This window comes from Macaca thibetana, chromosome 1 (assembly GCF_024542745.1).
Source record: "Macaca thibetana thibetana isolate TM-01 chromosome 1, ASM2454274v1, whole genome shotgun sequence".
NCBI lineage: Eukaryota > Metazoa > Chordata > Mammalia > Primates > Cercopithecidae > Macaca > Macaca thibetana.
Window position 1 is genome coordinate 99,144,001 of NC_065578.1, and position 18,288 is coordinate 99,162,288.

Consider the following 18,288-nt stretch of genomic DNA (forward strand, 5'->3'; position numbering starts at 1 on the left):
CAATAATCATTTATGAAGCATCTATACATGTTGGGCGCTGATATGGTTTGGTTCTGTGCCCCCTCTCAAATCTCACTTTGAATTGTAATCTCCATGTGTTGGAGGAAGGGCCTGGTGGGAGGTGACTGAACCATGGGGGAACACTTCCCCCTTGCTGTTCTCGTGAAAGTGAACGAGTTCTCAGGAGATCTCATTGTTTAAAAGTGTGTGGCACTTCCACCTTCACACTCTCTCTCTCCTGTCACCATGTGAGATGTGGCTACTTCCCCCTTGCCTTCTGCCATGATTGTAAGTTCCCTGAGGCCTCCCCAGCCATGCTTCCTGTACAGGCTGTGGAACTGTGAATCGATGAAATCTATTTTCTTCATAAGTTACCCAGTCTCTGGTAGTTCTTTACAGCAGTGTGAGAAGGGACTAACACAGACACCAAAAGAAGCAGTCTGATATTAAAGAAAGGATACAACTTTTATAATTGGAAGCAACCTGGGTTTAATTTCTGACGCTGCTACTTGTTTGATTTTGAACAAGTTGCTTGGCCCTACTAGGTCCCAGTTTCCTTATCTCTAAAAAAAAGCAACAAAATACCTACATACAAAGCCTCTGTGAGAAATAAAAGAGATACATGTAATATGCAACAAGTGATGGCTGCAATCATAACAATGCAATCACCTGCACTTTAGTAGTAGCTGTTTAAAACACAAATACTTGACCTTTTCCTTATTGAAAGTTAATTCCGGCCGGGCGTGGTGGCTCAAGCCTGTAATCCCAGCACTTTGGGAGGCCGAGACGGGCGGATCACGAGGTCAGGAGATCGAGACCATCCTGGCTAACACGGTGAAACCCCATCTCTACTAAAAATACAAAAAACTAGCCGGGCGAGGTGGCGGGCGCCTGTAGTCCCAGCTACTCAGGAGGCTGAGGCAGGAGAATGGCGCAAACCCGGGAGGCGGAGCTTGCAGTGAGCTGAGATCCGGCCACTGCACTCCAGCCCGGGCTACAGAGCAAGACTCCGTCTCAAAAAAAAAAAAAAAAAAAAAAAAAAAAAAAAAGAAAGTTAATTCCCTACATTTCCCATGTTCTTTTTATTTTTGAGACAGGGTCTCCCTCAGTTGCCCAGGCTGGAATGCAGTGGTGCAATCATAGCTCACTGCAGCCTCTACCTCCTGGGCTCAGGCAATCCTTCCACTTCAACCTCCCAAGTAGCTGGGACCACAGGTGCACACTACCACACCCAGCTTTTTTTTTTTTTTTTTTTTTTTTTTGAATAGAGACCAGGTTTTGCCATGTTGCCCAGGCTGGTCTGGAACTCCTGGGCTCAAGCAATCCACCTGTCTTGATCTTTCAAAATGCTGGGATTATACGCATGCGCCAAGGCACCCAGCCCATTTCCCATGTTCTAAAGTACTGAATACATAGGCTCTAAAGGCCAAATTCCAACTGCATCGTTTACTTGTCTGGGCAAATTACTTCACCTTTCTAAGTCCAAATTTCCTCCTCCAAATAATAATAGTACATTTCTAGCTTGTATTTTATGAAGATAAAAATGAAGAATCTATCTAAAATGCTTAGCCACTGACTCGCATTCAGTAAGCACTGAGTAATTTTTACTCATTATTATCAAGCCATATTAAGAAATTATTACTCACATTAAGAAATTTTTACTCATTATCAAGCCATATTAAGAAATTATTACTCATATTAAGAAATTTTTACTCATTATCAAGTCATATTAAGAAATTATTTTCAAGCCATATTTGGTGTTGCTGGTACAAACAAGAGTAAACGATTTGACTAAGGTAACTACATGTGTCGCCTATATCTAAATCTAAAAATGTTCCTTTAGCATTCTTCCTTCACCTAAAAAAATAAATAAAAACAAGCAAGTTAATTAATTTAAATGTTCCTAAATTTTAACATTAAACAGATATTTTATCCTGCTTCAAAACTTTTTGAGAGTCTGCTTTACCAAGATTAAAAAGTCTTAAACACATGATAGAATTGTAGGCTTTTCACAATTTGCCTGTATCACATTTCCTGTTCTTCCTTTCCTTTACCCCATCCCTGTCTCTCTACTGTAGACATCTACCTTCTCACCATTTTCAAAGTGGGCTGTATTCTCAAAGTTCTGGCGCAGTGTTATCTCCTAAGAGATGAGTCATTAAATACGACATTGGCGTTTCCTGCAGTTCCTCAAAAACCATTAGCCAAGACCTCAAACAAAATCGAATTATTCCTATTAATATGTGTTGCAATATCCACCAGGGTAGCCTTCTTGAGAATAAAGATTCAGACTCATAAAACTACATTAGGCTGTACTTGGCATCAGAGTCATGTAGAAAGATGTGAGACAGGAAACATACCACACCCAGGGCAGTGGGAGGCATTCTCCCCTCAATGGGAGGTCTCACAGCAGCTTACTCAGCTGTCCAGGAGCTATTCTCTCTTTCCCCTCCCCACCTCCCTAGAGAAAGCTCAGGTCTAAGGATTTGAGATTCATATTGGGCAAGTTTCCCCACAGGAGCCAATATCTCTTGCAACAACCCCAAAGGTACCGTTTCTAGGTCCCCTGCAATGTTAATCTACTATCACTACACTCAGGGAAGCCCAAATAAATGGCTTCTTATTAGGTATTTATAGTTCTTCTGGTCACACGCATTTTACTAATCAGAAGCCATTTTGATCATGAGCAGTGTTGTCTCATAACACAGTGGACACTCTACCTCTAGTTTCCAGCAAAATTTTTCTTCCTTTATCCAGTTTCTGGCAAATTTTGACATTTATAGGAAAGTGTGTGCCTTAAAAATGGGCAATTACAGTAGTTTTTCCAAAAATGGGGGAAAGAGAGGGAAGAAGAGAGAAAAAGAAAATACTTGAAAAGACAGCTTGACAATATACTTACCATCATTAGCTGCACCATCTGCTAGAAATATATAATAGCTTGTGTTTAGATCAAATCTATTCTTAACTCCAGGAAGGGTAATGTTTCTTCTGAAAGAACACTGCATAACACCATCCACCAACCTCCAAGCCATATCCTCAAGGGTATCCTATAAACACACACAATGGGTCTTCTCAGCACTTTCCAAAGATTTGCTAAAAATAAGATATGATCAAAATCCTGCCCTGTTCAGTTTCCTTTCTCTAGATCATATGTGCATGCTTTGTCTGCAGTGTCATTGTTTTTCCACTTCCGTTTTGAAGAGAACAAGAAACATTTTCTCCCAGTTTATTTGTCTTTATCCCATTTGGCAAAAAGGAAAAATATTATTTTTACTTTGAGCCAGAACCCCACAATTCCTCTACCTAGGTTAGAAATTTTAGCAGATGTACTAACTCCATCTGGCCACGAGTATACAATCAAAAACACTGAAAAAAACAGTTAACGAGTACTACCCTAGGGGCCAAAATGCAACATGTAACTGGGGAGAAGTTCAAACCAGCCATGGGAGTCAGCCCCATGGGAAAGCTGTGCACAGTTATGTCATTGAATGACAGCTACTGCTCAGTCAGAGCTCATTTGCTCTGTCATTAAGTGATAGCTACTGCTCTTTCAGAGCTCATTTGCTTGTCAACTGTCCTGCAAAAAGGACACTTTTGTACCAGAAATAGCCCACCTTCAATACACATGCCAACGAAGGGCACTTAAGACAACTGTCCAAGGCATCTCCAGCCTTCGCCAAATGTGCTCCTCTTTCTCACTAGTCAAGAAATTTTGTCACTAATGTCATCCTCTTCTTAGAAACCTGTCTGTAAGCTTTTGAAAGGAAGCTGATGCCCTGACCATCTTAATAAACCACAAAGTACTTTTTTGTGAGATAACAACCAAAAGGATGGAAGTGACACAAGCAAGAATTCATGTTTTCCTACAAGAGAAACTTCTGAAGTGTAGAAAAGTTTCTCAGAGATCATTATGAGAGGAGCCCTGCTGGCAGGCCCCCGCTCAGGCTAGGTGTAACTGTGGGGGTTGGAGGCGATCTAGTAGCACAGTCACGCCAGTGATAGCCACACAGCCGGAAAGCGAGTCTCAGGTGGAGGTTCCAGAATTTTCACACCTACCCTGGAGTCCATTACAGGGTGACTTCGCCCCGTTAAATGGGAAGGCTGGATGTACACAGTCTGATCTTCATGAATACACAGATATGCATCATCATCACCCTGAAAAACAATTGTGAATGAGAAAAAAAAAAGTTCAAAGGAATTTCAGCATTTTATTTTCTTTTTATAAAAAAGTACCTCAGGAAACCAAGTATTATTTGATGCTTTTAAAACATAATTTATTGAATCGTGAATGATGCTATGAATTCTAGAGAATTGGTTGTCTAATTTGCGAGTTGCAAATAATTTTGTTATAATACAAAAGGAATAGAATTTCAGTGTAAAATAATAGATTAAGATAGATATATAACGTTTATATGTTCATAAACCCATCACTAATCGAACACCACTTTAATATTTTCATGTATATTCATCCAAACCTATTTGTATTATACCTATTTTTTCCTTCCCAAATGGGAAAATACAGAGTTCTGTTATCTTTTTTCAATTAACTTACCATAACCAATATTCCAGATATTTATTTATTTATAAACATCTATATCCTACACACTTTAATGACCAAATACACCGCATTGTACTGGATATTTTTTGGTAACTTCTAAGATGGAAGACACTGTAAAGAAATATTGCTACACAGTGTACATATTCAATAGATTTAATGCTATATAACTGAGGTAAAAATACCTGTACTCAAGGAGGAATTAGTCTACCTCTTACCTATCCTTTAGTCTCCAAGAATCCTTAACTCTGAAAGTTAGATCTTATTCTTTAAAGTGATAATCAAGCCAGGCATAGTGACTCACACCCATAATTCAAGCACTTTGGGAGGCCAAGGCAGGAGGATTTCTTGAAGCCAGGAGTTAGAGATCAGCCTGGGCAATATGGTGAGACTTCGTCCTAGAAAAAATTTTTTTAAAATCAGCCAAGCATGGTGATGCATGCCTGTGGTCCCAGCTACTCAGAAGGCTAAGGCAGGAGAATCACTTGAGCCCAGAAGGTCAAGTCTGCAGAGTGCCATGATCATGCCACTGCACACCAGCCTGGGCAACTGAGGGAGACCTTGTCTCCAAAAAATAGAAATAAAATAGAATAAAATAAAGTGATAATCAAAAAACAGACTGTCAATTAATAGGGGAAAAAAGAATGAAAAAGAATACCAAAAAAAGAAGCAGACTGTAACTTCAAAGTACATTTAAACAATGGTACAAAGGAATAATCTTGATTTTAAGTTATTGTCCATGGTTTGGTCTTTCACTTGGTTTCTCCATAAACTATCTAACAAGGTTCTTTATGTGGGTTAGTCATCCAGTTCCTTATACAAGGTCCAAGACTACCCGGTTATAACAAATCTTGTTATAAATTCCAATATTAGATTCTAACATATTTCTATAGTTTCAGATTCAACTTTATTTTTAAATGTTCCACTTTTGAAAACTCTCAAGGATATACTCTTAGCAAAGCAATTATGTACTGTTACACATATTACAGTAAAATCAGAATTAGCCCAATTCAAGATAAGAAATTTGGAGCAATCATGACTTAAACCAGGAGTCAACAAACTATGGCCTGCAAATCAAATTCAACCTAGAGCTTGTTTCTATACAGCTCATAGTTTAAGAATGACTTCTACATAATTAAGTGGTGAAAAGAAGAATATTTCATGACAAATGAAAATATATCAAACTGAAATTCAATGTCCATGTTTCATTGGAACACAGCCACATTTATTCATATACATATCATCTATGGCTGCTTTTATACTACAACAGAGTTTAGTAGCTACAACAGAGGCCATATTGCCCACAAACTCTAAAATAGTTACTATCTGGTCCTTATAGAAAACGTTTTCTGAACCCTGATTTATTTTTTATTTTTTAAAAAAGTAGAGATGGATTCTCGCCCTGTTGCCCAGGCTGGTCTTGAAATCTTGGGCTTAAGCAATCCTCCTGCCTCAGCTGCCCAAAGTGATGAGATTACAGGTGTGAGCCACCATGCTAGGCCTGAACCCTGATTTAAACAATGCATGTTTTCTAGAATATCATGAATGAGACATAGAAATTCTTTTGTTACATAAAAAAAATTAATACAAATAATGATTGATTTGAGGCAAACTGAGGATAAGAAAGCAAATAAAATCAATACAAGTAGACCTCCCAAATAATGGAGAAGATGATGGGGATAGAGAGCAGGTAACTCTCAGTCCTCACTATTGCAAATGAAGAGTAAGTGAAGGTGCTACTGCAACCTCAGGCTCCAGGCAGTTCTAGAAACCTCAAGTTTGAAAGCATAAAAGTACACCATATAAGAACTTCCACCAAATCCCTGGGTTTTAATGAAGCTCTCTCCCCAGTTTCCTCTCTCAAGTCAAGCATTTAGAGAGCATCCTATGAGAAAACATTATGCCGGACACTGTGGGAGAAACAAAGATGACTTTGTTATAAGAATATGGCTCTTACAACCTAAAGCTATGTTTTAATGAGGCAGACAGATAGAATAAGTGACACAAAAAGACAAATTATGTATGGCCAGAGAATTGAAAATGGCTTACCAGAAAAGAGAGTAATTAAGCAGACCTTAGAAGATAAAAACATATTTATAGGAGGACAAGGTAAAGATGATATTAAAGGAAAGGTTTTCCAAGTTGAAGAACTTCTAGGACCAATGATATAGAAATATGAAAATTTTAAGAAACAGCTAGTTTTGCTAGCTAAAATACGTAAAGGATAAAAAGAAAGCTCTAAGGCTGAAAATTCCAGAAGTATTCCCAAAGTAGTGAGCACCATGCTTTAAGAAAAAGAATAGCTTTTCTATAATTACTGAAGTTTTGCCAAAGGTTTGGAGGGATATTTTTGAGACAATTTTTTTTCTTTTCCTTTTTTTTTTTTTTTTTTTTTTGAGACAGGATCTTGCTCTGTCACCCAGGCTGGAATGCAGTGGTGCAAATACAGCTTACTGCAGCTTTGACCTCCTGGGATCAAGTGATCCTCCCACCTCAGCCTCCCAAGTATCTGGGACCACAGGTGCATGCCACCAAGCCCAGCTAATTTTTTATGAATTTTTTGTAGAGATGAGGGTCTCGCCATGTTGCCCAGGCTCATCTTGAATTCCTGGGCTCAAGCAATCCTTCCACCACAGTCTCCCAAAGTGCTGGGATTATAGGCATAAGCCGCCACGCCCAGCCAAGACGATCTTAAATGTGGCTTGGGGAGAAAATTCCAATGGCTGTATGAAGGATGAAATGGAAGAAGAAATCATGGAAGCAAGGTGACTAATGACAGGTTACTGGAGCAGTCCAGGAAGCAGACAGTACAGCTACAAGCCAAATCAGAGATAGTGACAATGCAATAAAGAGAATGAAAGAGGTGTGTCAAAGATAGAATCAGAAGTACCTGGGAGATCAGTAGCAATGAACATATTAGTACCCAAATCTTGATTTCTAGATACTATTCCTACTAAAAGGAAATAAAGTCCTTTTGAGAAATGATGAAATGCATGAAAGTATGAATGGAGAACATTTTGTTACACCAGAAACAAAGATACGCTCAAAAGTGGTAGAGACATCAAAAGGGCACAGAAGCCTGCTTGAAAGGGCTCCCATTGGCCACATTTGGGTCAATATGACCCTCTAAAAGAATGAATGGTGGTAACGAACTACAACACAATGGACAAAAGAAACCCATTAGTCCATAGTGTTACTATAAAAGGGAAGGGTAAGTGCAGAGAAAAAAAAACTCGTATTTTCATAAAAACGTCAGCTAAGAAGTAAGTTAGATGATCAGTATTTTGCAACCACAAATGTAACAACTGATTCATACGAGAAACATCAATAAATGCAAAAACCTAGTTACAGGCTATTGGGGAACAGAATATTCATACAGACTCAAAGTATCATCCCACATATTACTTATTACAAAAAGAAAATAGACTTCATGGTACAGAAATCTGACAGACACCAGTGATCAAACATAGTATCATCAATAATAGAACAATTGGACATTATGAAACTTTCGAAATAATGCACTGATGTGGAAATAATATCCCTTATGTAGCATTTGTGCCAAAAAGTCTTAACACAAATCTATTATATAAATTGTAGAATATTCTACAAATAACTGGCCTGAATTTAATTTATAAAAAGGAAAAAGGATAAAATAACTGTTCTGAAGTAAAGGAGATCCAAGAGATATAACAACTAAATGCCCTGAGTAATAACTGATTGGATCCTGAATAAGAAATATTTTTAAAAAACAAAGGACTTTATTGGGACAACTGGGAAAACTGGAATACAGATTGTATGTTACATAAAAGTATTATATCATTATTAAATTTTCTTAATGTGATAAAAATATTGCGGTAATTGTAGAATGCCCATGTTCTTAGGAGACACATGTTGAAAACCTTAGAGATGAAATGTCATGATTATCTATAATTTACTTTCAAATAATTCAAGACAAAAATATGTATTTATATACACCACATAAATCAACTGAGATAGACGGAAATAGAGAGACAAAGTGGCAAATCTAGGTGAAGGACTTATGGGTGTTCATTGTACTATCTTTTTAACTTTTATTGAGGTTTAAAACTTTTCAAAACAAAAAGTTGGAAATGGCAGGAGGAAGGATCTGAGAGATGGATGAAAGGAAGGAATCCAAGTCACAACCAACATTTCTCTGAATACCAGAGAAGATGCTGGCAGCAGTAAATGAGGTGTTTATAAACTGCCTAGGACAGCACCCAACAAGAAGCAAGCCATCGACAATGGTAGCTGCTTTCCTGACATTGCTGATCACCAAGAATGGGGAAGACAAGGAGACATCAGGAGGCATAATAAAAAGTTCAGTCTTTTAGATGTTGCTTTGTGCTGTCCAGGAACACACATCTGGATGAGACCAGCCTGCAGCTGGAAATCAAAGTCTGGAGTCCAAGGGAGTTCAGGATTGGGGACATCCTGGAATTGGGGCATGGAGAGATCATGTATGGAGTAAGATGATAAAGCACAGTGGAAGGGGAAGGAAGGAAGCTAATAATGTGCATACTTGATAGACTTTACATTATTTAACAAAATATCTCAAATAGGAAAGAGGCATGTACAGTACATCTTCAATTAAAGTCATAGGCAAGTTCTTGAAAACTGTGACTTTAAGCAAAACAACATACAACATGGCCAATATTTTTTTCCTCATCAATGTCATAACAAAACGATATTGAAGGAAATGATATTATTCAAGGGACTGCTGTATGTAGCCTCACTTAAAGTTAGAGGCTCCAAGAACCTATTGACGACATTAAGTAAGGACTTATTGTACTTGGAAATTCGGTTAAAATTCACACATTAGCAAGTCATTATTATCAGAAATAGGGTAAATTACACATTTTGATTTTAGTGATGAGGTCTATCATACCAAAATAATTGCTAACATTAATTTACAAGCCAAATTGAAAACGGGTATAATTTGGTTATCGAATGAGTATTCGTGACATCAGATACCTTCAGTATTTAAATTTACATTATACACTCCAAAGGAACAGCAGGTCACAAAAATACCCGAAAGTTTCAAAAGTATAACCAAAAATAGAAATAACCACTTAAAAAATATATTTTGAGGATGATTCATTTCCCCCAAGTTAGGCAAACAGGTGTACAGATTATTTTAATCATTAAACAGGATTGCTCTGTAAATCAACTGCACCTGCGTAATTAAGTCTTTTTTGTAAACATTTTTGATGAGTACTATACTGGAAACAGATAAGATTTCTAAGTAAGATAAATATATCTTGAATTAGAGATAAATGCTTTTGTGCCATCAATGCCTACAATTTAGAACAGAATAACTGACCTACCTGTGGGCTACTCATTACCATACTGAATGCAGTAATAGTCTTTCCCTCTTGCTTACAGGTTTTATGTAACCAGTAAAAGGAAATGTATCCATACACTATGGCATGAATTTTGGCTATAAAGTGACTGGAATAAGTTGGGTGTTTGGTTTGTTTTTTTTTTTTTTTTTAAGTGACTAGAGCATATATCTAAATGAGTGCTGTAACTCAGAGATGAACCTTAATTAAAATATACATTCATTCAACAGGTTAATCCTTTTTGGACTCATTTTCAGAATTTCCTTTCTAGCCAATTTTATCACATTCACATGACAGCAGCACTACACCACCTATCATTATTGCTTTATAGTCACACTTTATTTTTAACTCAACCTCATTCACCTTATATACTAAATGTAGTTCATTTTTACCAACACTAAGAATATCCAAAAGAACATGCTACAGGTCTGATGGCAATCACAAAAGGAAGTGGGGAAAATGTTTTGAACAATCACCGCATCAGCTGAGCAAGTATAAAATTCCCTATACAAGCAACTTGGAAGGGGAAGGATTCATTATTTCTTATGTTATTTTTTTAAGTACATGATATCTTTTGTATCTCATAGACTTAAGGTATATCTTTTGTTGAATGAAAGAGGATGGCAAGTGCATTCCAGAGGTGTCTAGCGAAATACGTAGGTCATGCATACATACTGAAATGGTATCCTATTAAAGAAAGTTAGTTACATCCAGTGTCCTACAATACTTGCAAACGCTGCTCCAGGACCAATGTGATCAAGAGTATTTTCAGGATAAGCATTAGTTCTTCTATTACAGCCATGTCAGAGTTCCTTTTCTTTTTCTGAAATATGATTCCCTAAAGAGGTGGTGTTAAGTTTAAATCCTGATAAGAAGAAAACCCTCAGGACAAGACCCCTTGCCTGTGTTAATAAGGGGCTTTCTCCATTTCTGGTCCTCCCTATGCCCCAGGCCCACTCTGCTTGAACAGGACTTATATGTGTCCTGGCCACAATACTCTTCCTGCTTCCTAGGAAACCGAGGTGCTTATGCGGGCCTCTGCTCTTCCACACCACAGCACAAGGCTGCCACCTACAGAATCACTGAATCCATTTCAGCACTACCCAGGGTGAGTGAGAATCTGCTTAAAATAAATGCTGCCTTCTGCTGATTTGACAAAGGAGCCTACTGTAATACATGCCACCTGGATATACAAGTTTAATTCTCTGTTTAGGAAATGCACTGATGACTACTAAAATAGGACACCAAGAGCAGGAACACATGCTTTAGTTCTGGCCACGTGAATAAATAATTCTGGTTTGAAAAGCATTACAAAAAACACGACATTTTGCGTAGAAAAACTTTTCTTAACTGTATTTCCTGCTTTATCGCAAAGAGATAGACATATAAAATAGCAAATACACTGGAAATAAAATGATCTTCCTAACTTTCCTTAGGACAGCCTGTTCTTGGAAGTAATTGTCAAACTGTTAAAATCACACAGTACTCAAAGCTGTTTAACTTAGAATCTGTTCTAAGTTAGTTTCTCCTTTCTTATTCCACCCTTACGTATGATCATTTGACCCTGGAACAAACACCTTCAGTGATTCTCCTTTTGGTTTTTGGGGGGTTCTTTTGGATTTTTTTTTTTTTTTTTTTTTTTTTTTTTTGAGATGGAGTCTCGCTCTGTCACCCAGGCTGGAGTGCACTGGCGCAATCTTGGCTCACTGCAACCTCTGCCTCCCAGGTTCAAGTGATTCTCCTGCCTCAGCCCCCCAAGCAGCTGGGATTACAGGCACCCGCCATGACGCCTGGCTAATTTTTGTATTTTTAGTAGAGATGGGGTTTCACCATCTCGGCCAGGCTGGTCTTGAACTCCTGACCTCGCAATCCACCCTCCTCGGCCTCCCAAAGTGCTCGGATTACAGGCATGAGTCACTGCGCCCAGCCGTGATTCTCCTTTTGTTACCACTTATGTAAGTGAGAGGTACCAACCATCCATTGGTCATGAGACAATGCAAAGGATAAATAGCCTTTACTGGGGCCACTCATTTCAACCATCACCGATTGGTCATCTCTTGTGAAGGATAAGAAGACACAGGAAGCCTCCTTCTCTGGGTCACAGTTCAAAGGACTCCTAATACAGAACTTCTTGTTCCCACAATCTGAGGCACTGAACTAGAAAAATGACAGAGGGAAAAAAATCTTAATTATCAAACAAGCAGTTCATTGGCAATGACAGAAGAATAACTACCTTCAAGTACGGGTAGCTCCCAAATTAACGAGAATACCTTTCAATAATAAGCATTCAAATGGAAACAAAAGACACATCCCAAATTAAAAATGATCGGAGCAGTAGTTAGGTTATGAACTTTTAAACTTAATTAATTTTAATTAAAATTTGGAAAACACACACTTGTTGGACTGTAATTGTTCAAGACTATTAAAGCTCCTGTAATACACAAAACATTTCACATTAAGTATGTTTTGGAGCAAAGTTTCTGATAAGTTTTGAGAAATTTTTGAGGTAATATTTCAGTCCCTAAGACTTAAATGACACTAACATTCCTGCCTAAAGGGTATCCTCTAATTCTCAGAGATGAAGTTTTAAAAAGCAACAAACAAAACTTAGCAAGTTATTATATTTAGATTGTGGATTCTGCTTCTAGAATTCAGATTCAAATTTCATACTAAAATTATATAAGAAAAAAATGGTTGCCCCAATTTACCAGCATTCCAAATAACCGTAGTGATTTATTGGGGGAGAAATTAGCAACAATCAGATGACTTAATCCAGAGCTTCTTGATAAGGAAAATAAGACAAAGAGTCTTAGAAAAAAACAAACAGCTGTATAATCAGACTTTGTTCGAATGAGCTGTGACAGTAAATCTCAGAAGAGATCTAAACATTATATAACTAGAGTTCATGGAAATGTAAAGCCAGATCATACTAGGGTGAAGAGAACAAGCCACTGGGGACTAAGAAACTTGGACTTTGATCTCTGCTCTCCCCTTCCCTACATCATGTTTGCCAAAGGACTTGTTCTCTCAGGATCCCTGAACCTTCAACTACACAACAGGAAAACTGTAAGAAATAGACCCTAAGGTATCTTCCAGCTCTAAACATGCTATAATCCTTTGACTCTGAATGAACTTCCCTATAATTAGAGATTATAAACATGGCACAAAGACACAATAAATGTTCCAACAAGAGCTTTTTATTGAATATATGGAAAGATAACAATAATGTCAACCGATTCCTACTGGGAAGCCCAGGTCCAAACTGACTGTGTATTTCCCTAAAGCAGCTTTTAATTAAATAAAGCATTAAGCCTAAACTGAGAGCTAGTACAAATAACAGATCTAATTGCATGGTCAAACAAAAGTACAACAATCATAATAATGTAATTAAACATAGTGCTCATATGCTATAAAATGTTGAAGAGAAGAAAAATAAAATAAGGAGCAAAGTGCATTACTTTGTCTTCTCTATGCGAATAAAAAGGTACAAAAGGATAATAAAAAGAAGGAAAAAGTAAAGGAACTAATGTTTACCGAATATCTATTAAATGCAAGACACAGTTCTAGAAAACGAGCATTCATTATTTTGTTTAATTCTTACAGTGATATTAAGAGCTAAATATTATTACGTCTCTTTCTCTAGGTGAGGAAACTGAGACTGAAAATTAAGTAATTTGCCCAAAGACACACAAAAATTAAGCAAGTCAGTATTTAGGCCCTCGTTTATTCTTTCAACTGAAACAACCTGCCTCAACATGTTTTTTTGTTTGTTTGTTTGTTTTTTGTTGTATCCACTTCTGAATTAAGAAGTCTAACTTATCAGAATTTCCTGCAGTAAAATCCTTCTTCCTAATGTTTCTAATATGCATAACACTTTCCAAGATATTTCTTGTCAATCATAAATCTTTCGAATCGGAGGGCCTAGATGAAATTATAACTGATGAATTTACAAGAGATTTTCTGTTGTTCAGCATATACAATTCCCTAGGACTCTTTGACCTTAATGAAATGAGATCTAAGAGTTATATCACCACTTTAAGAATCTCCTCCAAATCTTGTCTAAATTTAACTTAAGCTCTTTGTTTGATATCTGGCTGTGTTTAAAAGAAGAAAAAAAAGAAAGAAAGAAAGAAAAAAAAAAACTATTGCTTCATCAGAGTTATTTTCAAATGAAAACATATCCACTACCAGTAGAGACTACAGGTGAATGTCATGACCACACCTTGAGCATGCAGGGTCTTGCTTTCCTTTCATTCTAACCTATAAGTCATAAGGTTGCAATGAAGGCTTCCTTCAGATTCCTACAGAGGACCCAAAAACATGCTACCACTATGCAGCACAGCTTCTTCTCTGCGCACTTCACCACACAAAGTACACAGAACCACAATTTCCAACCACAAATTTACCTCTTTGCTCACATAGAGAAAACTAAGTACAGCACTTTACTCCTATGTAATGTCTTATTTTGTTTACCTTCTCTTCTGTATTTTATAACATATGGACATTATATTTGGCTACATATTATTTAGATTGCATTTAATGAAGCTATAAAAAATGTTACTTAAGCTGGGCACAGTGGCTCACACCTGTAATCCTAAACACCTTGTGACTCCAAGGTAGGAGCATCACTTGAGTTCAGGAGTTCGAGACTGGCCTGGGCAACATGGTGAAACCCCATCTCTACAGAGAAAATAAAATTGTTACTTACTGGTTTGGTTAAGTGGGAAGCTGGAGGTAATGTTGGCAAAGGTACTATTGTAGCTTTAGGTGTTGTGAAAGGAAATGCGTTTGGTTGTGAAATTATAGGACCAGGAATCTTCACCCAGTAGATTTTGTACTTCTCAACAACTGTGACTCTGAAATGCAATACCAGTGAGATTAGAACCCTCATTGTGTCCTGTCACAATCAGATCAAAACATTAAAGGAAAAAAAAAGAGAGACTAAACTAGAAAAACATGACTTACTACCTAACAGGACTATTAATTTTGTCTGAGGCAAATCTTTAACCACTCTCCTCCACCCCATCACTTGATGAATTTGTATTGCTTTCTCTCCCTCTGTCCCTCTTTTCTTACTTGTCTGTTTTGGGGGCATATTCCAATAGCCATGATGTCAGACCCAGGGACAAAACTGCACAGATTTCTATTTCCTGGCATATGAAGAACATATTACTACTCATTTCAGAGTGCAGTATTCAATTCTTCCAAAGGGCATGTGTAGCAAGCAACTACAGCAAGAAGCTGTAACAGAGGCTGCATCGGTAACCATCAGCTTTCACTGGGGTCACATCCCCTTTTTCACATTCCACCTAACATACCGGGGCAGAGTTGTGCTACTGTGTGTTGGGGACCTATGCACAAAGTGAAGAAAACAGATATGTCACGATAGCAATCCTTCTCTTAAAATATATGTCCATATCACCACTCAGGAATCATTACAAGGCATTATAACATTCCATTTCCCCTTGTATGTAGGATAAGGAAGAAGTACTGTTTTAATTCTACTGAGTTTCATAACTCTGAGAGGCACGCAGTCTTTTCTGAGAGTCTAATCTGCAAGTTGTAACACTGCAAAAGAGTCATCCAAATTTCAGGACTTCCATTTGTATTCTCATGCTAATACAGGAGCAAGTCTAATAGTAGTGTTATATAACATAAAGACTCAAGTATTAATTGATAGCTCTTGTTAGGATTAAGGCCTTGCACGATTTCATTCACTCAACAAATGTCTATTAAGTGCCTATTTGGTGCCAGGTCCTGTGCTAGGTGCTAAGTATACACTGGTAAAAAGCAAAACAAACTCCTACATCAGGAAGGTGGTGTTATTACTATACCAAAACTCTCCTACATGGGTGAATGTCCAATAGGTACAGAAAATGATACATACTAATTATGGTTTCAGTTATACTAATAGTTACAGAGTTGTAAACTCTTTTTTTTTTTTTTTTTTTAAGAGATGGGGTTTCACCACGTTGCCCAGGCCAGTCTCAAAGCCCGGGGCTCAAGTGATCCACTGCCTTGGCCTCCCAAAGTGCTGCGATTATAGGCAGAAGCCACCATGACTTGCCCAGAATTATAAACTCTTATACTCACAGAAACTGTGTGTGATTTGGAGCACTGCTTGGAGCATTCCAGTAGACTTTAACTTCTGTTTTTTTAGATGCACTTCTGTGACTCACAGCTGATCCCTGAAATAAAAAGGAAAAGAGCTACCATTCAGTCACTCAATAGCTCAGCATGGCTAGAATTTCTATCATTTTGCAAAGTAATTTATCGTTGCATGACATAAGCATTCTGGTGAGGACTATTTTATTTAGAAGAAGGACTTGGCCGGGTGCGGTGGCTCACCCCTGTAATCCCAGCACTTTGGGAGGCTGAGGCGGGCGGATCACGAGGTCAGTAGATCGAGACCATCCTGGCTAACACGATGAAACCCCATCTCTACTAAACATACAAAAAATTAGCCAGGCATGGTGGTGGGTGCTTGTAGTCCCAGCTACTCGGGAGGCTGAGGTAGGAGAATGGTGTGAACCCGGGAGGCAGAGCTTGCGGTGAGCAGAGATCGCACCACTGCACTCCAGCCTGGGTGACACAGCGAGACTCCGTCTCAAAAAAAAGAAAAAGAAGGATTCAGGCACTCCATAAATGAAATGTTGATTGGTTGACAATATATTAGCAGCTGGCTCTGTGAATAAATGAGAGTCAACAGAAATCTAAGAACTGAAGAGAGTTGTGAACACTGGGTACGTTAACACTAGATAGAGCTTGCTCACTGTTTCATGTACATTATAAATTTATATCTCTTCCATTAATAGAAGCAAATAGAATACAGAAGATTCATTGAAAGAGAAAAACCTCCTGCCTTCAAATACGTAGCATGATATTTTAGTAATTCTTTCTCTTGAACAATCTTGTTTCCCACTTTCATGCACCTGGCCAACTCCTACTCATTCTTTGAGGCCTCACTTGAAGATCACCTGCTCCAAGAAGCTCCCTCCCAGTTCCTTCCAGCCTGTGTGTGGCTCCCTCTGCTATGCTTCCCACTCACTGTGTATGCTTCTAACCAGAGTTATCACACAGTTCTACTTATATGTTCATAGATGTGCTTATACGTAAGGTAAGGAGTTCTTCAAGGAACAAGAGTAAGTCTTGTCCATCACCTGTCCCTCCCATTCAGGACCATTTTTGGTATAATAAATAAATGAATGAATGAATGAAAAAAATTAGACTCCTTTCATACTCTAGATCTCTGTCTTCAATATTAAAACCCTTCAAAAATTAATATAATAGAGCCAATATTAATATAAAACATCACAAGCTATAAATTCTTCAAACTACTTTACCTTTTATAGAGTGCTGATGTGTAAAAACATATTGCAAGTAAAATTAAGGAAAAAGTCTGATCGTTGTGAATCTATTTAGATGTTTACAATACATGGTTAATGTCATTTATCTTGCAACCACCACCTTATAGTGCAAAGACCCCCCAAAAAACTGACAGAGAACAATTTCAAGCTACAGTTGACCCTTGAACAACACAGGTTTGAACTGCATAGGTCCACTTATATGCAGATTCTTATTTCAATAAATATATTAGAAAAATGTTTGGAGGTTTTCAACAATTTGAAAAAACTCAGACAAACCGCATAGGCTAGAAATATTGAAAAAATTAAAAAGTTAGGTATGCCTTGAATGCGCAAAATATGTAGGTATTAGTCTATTTTATCATTTACTACCATAAAATATACAAACACCTATTAAAAAAGTTAAAATTTATCAAAACATACATACACAAACAGACCGCACATGTGCCATTCATAGCCCAGAGACATACAAACAAATGTAAAACTGCAGTATTAAATCATAACTGCGTAAAATTACGGTAGTTGGGACTACAAGCACATGCCACCTTGCCCAGCTAATTTTTGTATTTTTTTATAGAGATAGGGTTTCGTCATGTTTCCCAATCTGGTCTCAAACTCCTGAGCTCAAGCAATCCACCAGCCTCAGCCTCCCAAAGTGCTGAGATTAGAGGTATGAGCCACTGCACCCAGCTTTTATTGTGTTTTGTGCACTACTATAAACCTTGAATAACACCATGGGACCCACATGAAGTGCCACTAGTGATGCGGTAAGTGTTCCCAAGAAGCACAGAAAACTTGTGACATTACAAGAAAAAGTTGAATTGCTTGATATATACTGTAGATTAAGGTCTGCTGCTGCAGTTGCCTGCCATATCAAGATAAATGAATCCAGTATAAGAATCATTGCAAAAAAAAAAAAGAAAAGAAAAGAAAATTCGTGAAGCTGTCACTGCAGCTATGCCAACAGATGCAAAAACCTCACACTTTTTGTGAAAGACCTTTTCATCTC

General features: G+C 37.7%; 1 protein-coding gene across 8 annotated transcripts in view; it reads right to left on the reverse strand.

Annotated features, from left to right (window-relative positions):
* The window catches only part of FRRS1 (ferric chelate reductase 1), a 71,063-nt gene that overhangs the window by 22,670 nt on the left and 30,105 nt on the right, over positions 1 to 18,288 (reverse strand). For all 8 annotated transcript variants that reach the window (XR_007723163.1, XR_007723167.1, XR_007723168.1 and 5 more), the window contains exons 5-9: positions 16,009 to 16,103; positions 14,624 to 14,771; positions 11,890 to 12,072; positions 4,057 to 4,155; positions 2,900 to 3,047 (exon numbers count right to left, since the gene is read on the reverse strand). Coding sequence is in view for 5 of the 8 variants with exons in the window: in XM_050778573.1 (XP_050634530.1) it covers positions 2,900 to 3,047; positions 4,057 to 4,155; positions 11,890 to 12,072; positions 14,624 to 14,771; positions 16,009 to 16,103 (673 nt within the window). In the remaining 3 variants the exon portion in view is untranslated. The remainder of the gene's footprint in view (positions 1 to 2,899; positions 3,048 to 4,056; positions 4,156 to 11,889; positions 12,073 to 14,623; positions 14,772 to 16,008; positions 16,104 to 18,288) is intronic.